Source organism: Perognathus longimembris, chromosome 5 (assembly GCF_023159225.1).
Source record: "Perognathus longimembris pacificus isolate PPM17 chromosome 5, ASM2315922v1, whole genome shotgun sequence".
In the NCBI taxonomy this organism is placed as follows: Eukaryota; Metazoa; Chordata; class Mammalia; order Rodentia; family Heteromyidae; genus Perognathus; species Perognathus longimembris.
Window position 1 is genome coordinate 1433001 of NC_063165.1, and position 2233 is coordinate 1435233.

A 2233-nucleotide genomic window follows, 5' to 3' on the forward strand; every position below is an offset into this window, starting at 1 on the left:
GCAGAGTCAGGTGGAACCAGAGAAGGACCAGGCCGGTGCCCAGGTATGGGAGAGGCCGTGGGAAGGGCTAAGTAGTTTGAGGCGGAAGTGAGGGCCAAACAAAAACAGACAATTCAGTCTCGGTCATGTAAAAGGAAGCAGGACAAGGAAGTCAGGGCTGTGCTCTGTGTTGTTGGGACACCCAGGCTGGGTATAAAGGCTGCCCAGAGCAGGCGCTCAGACATTACCACCTCCTCCCAACACCAGCCAGCCTCCACCATGTGCCACACCAGCTGCTCCTCAGGCTGCCAGCCAGCTTGCTGCATGTCCAGTCCCTGCCAGTCATCCTGCTATGTGTCCCAACCCTGCAAGCCGTCCTGCTGTGTGTCCACCCCCTGCCAGTCATCCTGCTGTGTGTCCAGTCCCTGCCAGTCATCCTGCTATGTGTCCCAACCCTGCAAGCCGTCCTGCTGTGTGTCCACCCCCTGCCAATCATCCTGCTGTGTGTCCACTCCCTGCCAGTCATCCTGCTGTGTGCCCATTCCCTGCCAGTCATCCTGCTGTGTGTCCAGTCCCTGCCAGTCATCCTGCTGTGTGCCCACCCCTTGCCAGTCGTCCTGCTGCATGAGCTGCAGACCCGCCGTGTGCATTCCTGTGAGATTACAGGTGGCCTGCTGCTCTCCTGTGAGCTGTAGACCTACTGTGTGTGTGGCTCCTTCCTGCCAATCCTCCGTGTGTGTTCCTGGGAGCTGCAGGCCTGCTGTGTGCGTGGTCCCCTCCTGCCAGTCCTCTGGGTGCTGCCTGACGTCCTGCCCCACCCTGGTCTGCAGACCTGCCTCCTGCAGCACCCCCACCTGCTGCTGAGCAGGAGAGCCCGGCCCGCTCTCCCCAGTGCGCGCTCACAGCCGGGCCCTTCCTGGCACCTGTGCTTGGTGCCCACCTTCTCCCCTGAGGTGGGTGGAAACACCCAAGCCAATCCTGGCTGTGAACACCGCCTGGCATTTGTCTTCCCTGCTCACTCCCCACGAAGGCCTGCTCCTCATATCCTCCCCTCGCTCCATGACCAAATAAACTCGCTGTCCAGTGCAGGGCGCCTCTCTCTCCTGGTTATCCATGTTGTCTCTGGCTGTGCTGGGGTAACTGTTCTGATCCATGTTCCCTGTAGCAGTGGGTAGGAAGCTGTCCAGCAAGGCTGGTGTGGTGAGACCCCTGAGGATGGTGTGGACCCAGGGACACGGCCCTGCCTGGACTCACGACCCCTGCCACATGGTGGCTCTCCTTTCCATGGCCACATGGATCTGAGCTGCATGCGCTGTGAACAGAATGGCCTTCATCTCCTTCAGACTCCAGCACAGCTCACCCCCAGCGTCCCCATCTAGGCTGGAGAACCCCACTGGCTCTGTAAACCAAGCCCCCCATTGCTGGTCAGGGCTCCCCATCTTCCATTGATTGATAAGGAATTATCACTGGAAGAAAACAACAACGTCTCACTTTCTAGCACAGAAACTGGACCACGTTAGCAATGAGCTCTCACTTCCCAGGGCGGGGTGTGTTGCAATCACGCCATCTTATTCTCTATGCTTTCTGAAGAATATTTTTGAATCGTTCCTCTCTGTATGACCCAATGTGGTCATTTCTGCAGGTCCAGAAGCTTCTGGGAATATGTTTTTCCTCTTGTGTACTCGGCAGCTTTCTTTTGTTCTTGTTTCCTTGTGATTCTGAGGTTGCACCCCAGGGTCTTGTCCGAGCAGGCCAGTGCTCTGCTCCTGAGCGACCCCCCAACCCTCCCTGCAGTTCCGTGGTGGTGATTTGTGTAAAAGCTTTTGTGGCCGGGCAGCTGCACATGCCCAGGCTCTCTTCTTCCACAGAGTCCACCCTGGGTCCTCCCATTGCTATTGTGCTGGATGCCAGCGTGTGTCCACATCTGCTCTAGCAGCCGGCCAGGGGTCTTGACTTGTGAAACTGGTTTCACAACTTTGTAACCAAGGTTGTCTGGAACCAACTGAGTTGTTGAAATTGGGGGCTGTGGATGAGATTTAGCCTGAACTAGAGCCTGTGAACATGGGGGAGTCTGTGTCCTCCAGGCCCAGCTGGAGCTGGACAGAGGGGACATGCCCCCACCACCCCAGGGGCACTGGAAAGAGCCAGCCCCACGGGGGTGACATTCTCTTTGGGACTGAAGACCAGATTGGGCCTCAGAGGCCAAAGCCAGGGTCAGGGCTTAGAAGCCTTGGAAGCTTCTCCATGTCCCCTG

At 57.7% G+C, this 2233-nt stretch overlaps 1 protein-coding gene across 5 annotated transcripts; it reads left to right on the forward strand.

The window, feature by feature from the left end:
• The first annotated feature begins 258 nt into the window (after nt 1–258).
• LOC125351401 (keratin-associated protein 12-1-like) lies at nt 259–843 on the forward strand. Of its 5 annotated transcripts, none has more exons than XM_048346116.1 (2): nt 259–425; nt 609–843. In XM_048346116.1, exons 1-2 carry the CDS (start codon nt 259–261, stop codon nt 841–843), a joined length of 402 nt encoding a protein of 133 aa, XP_048202073.1. The 5 variants fall into 5 exon arrangements, with proteins under 5 accessions (XP_048202073.1, XP_048202074.1, XP_048202076.1 ...); XM_048346117.1 differs by having other exon boundaries at nt 259–395; nt 615–843; XM_048346119.1 differs by having other exon boundaries at nt 259–335; nt 615–843.
• The last annotated feature ends 1390 nt before the right edge of the window (nt 844–2233 follow it).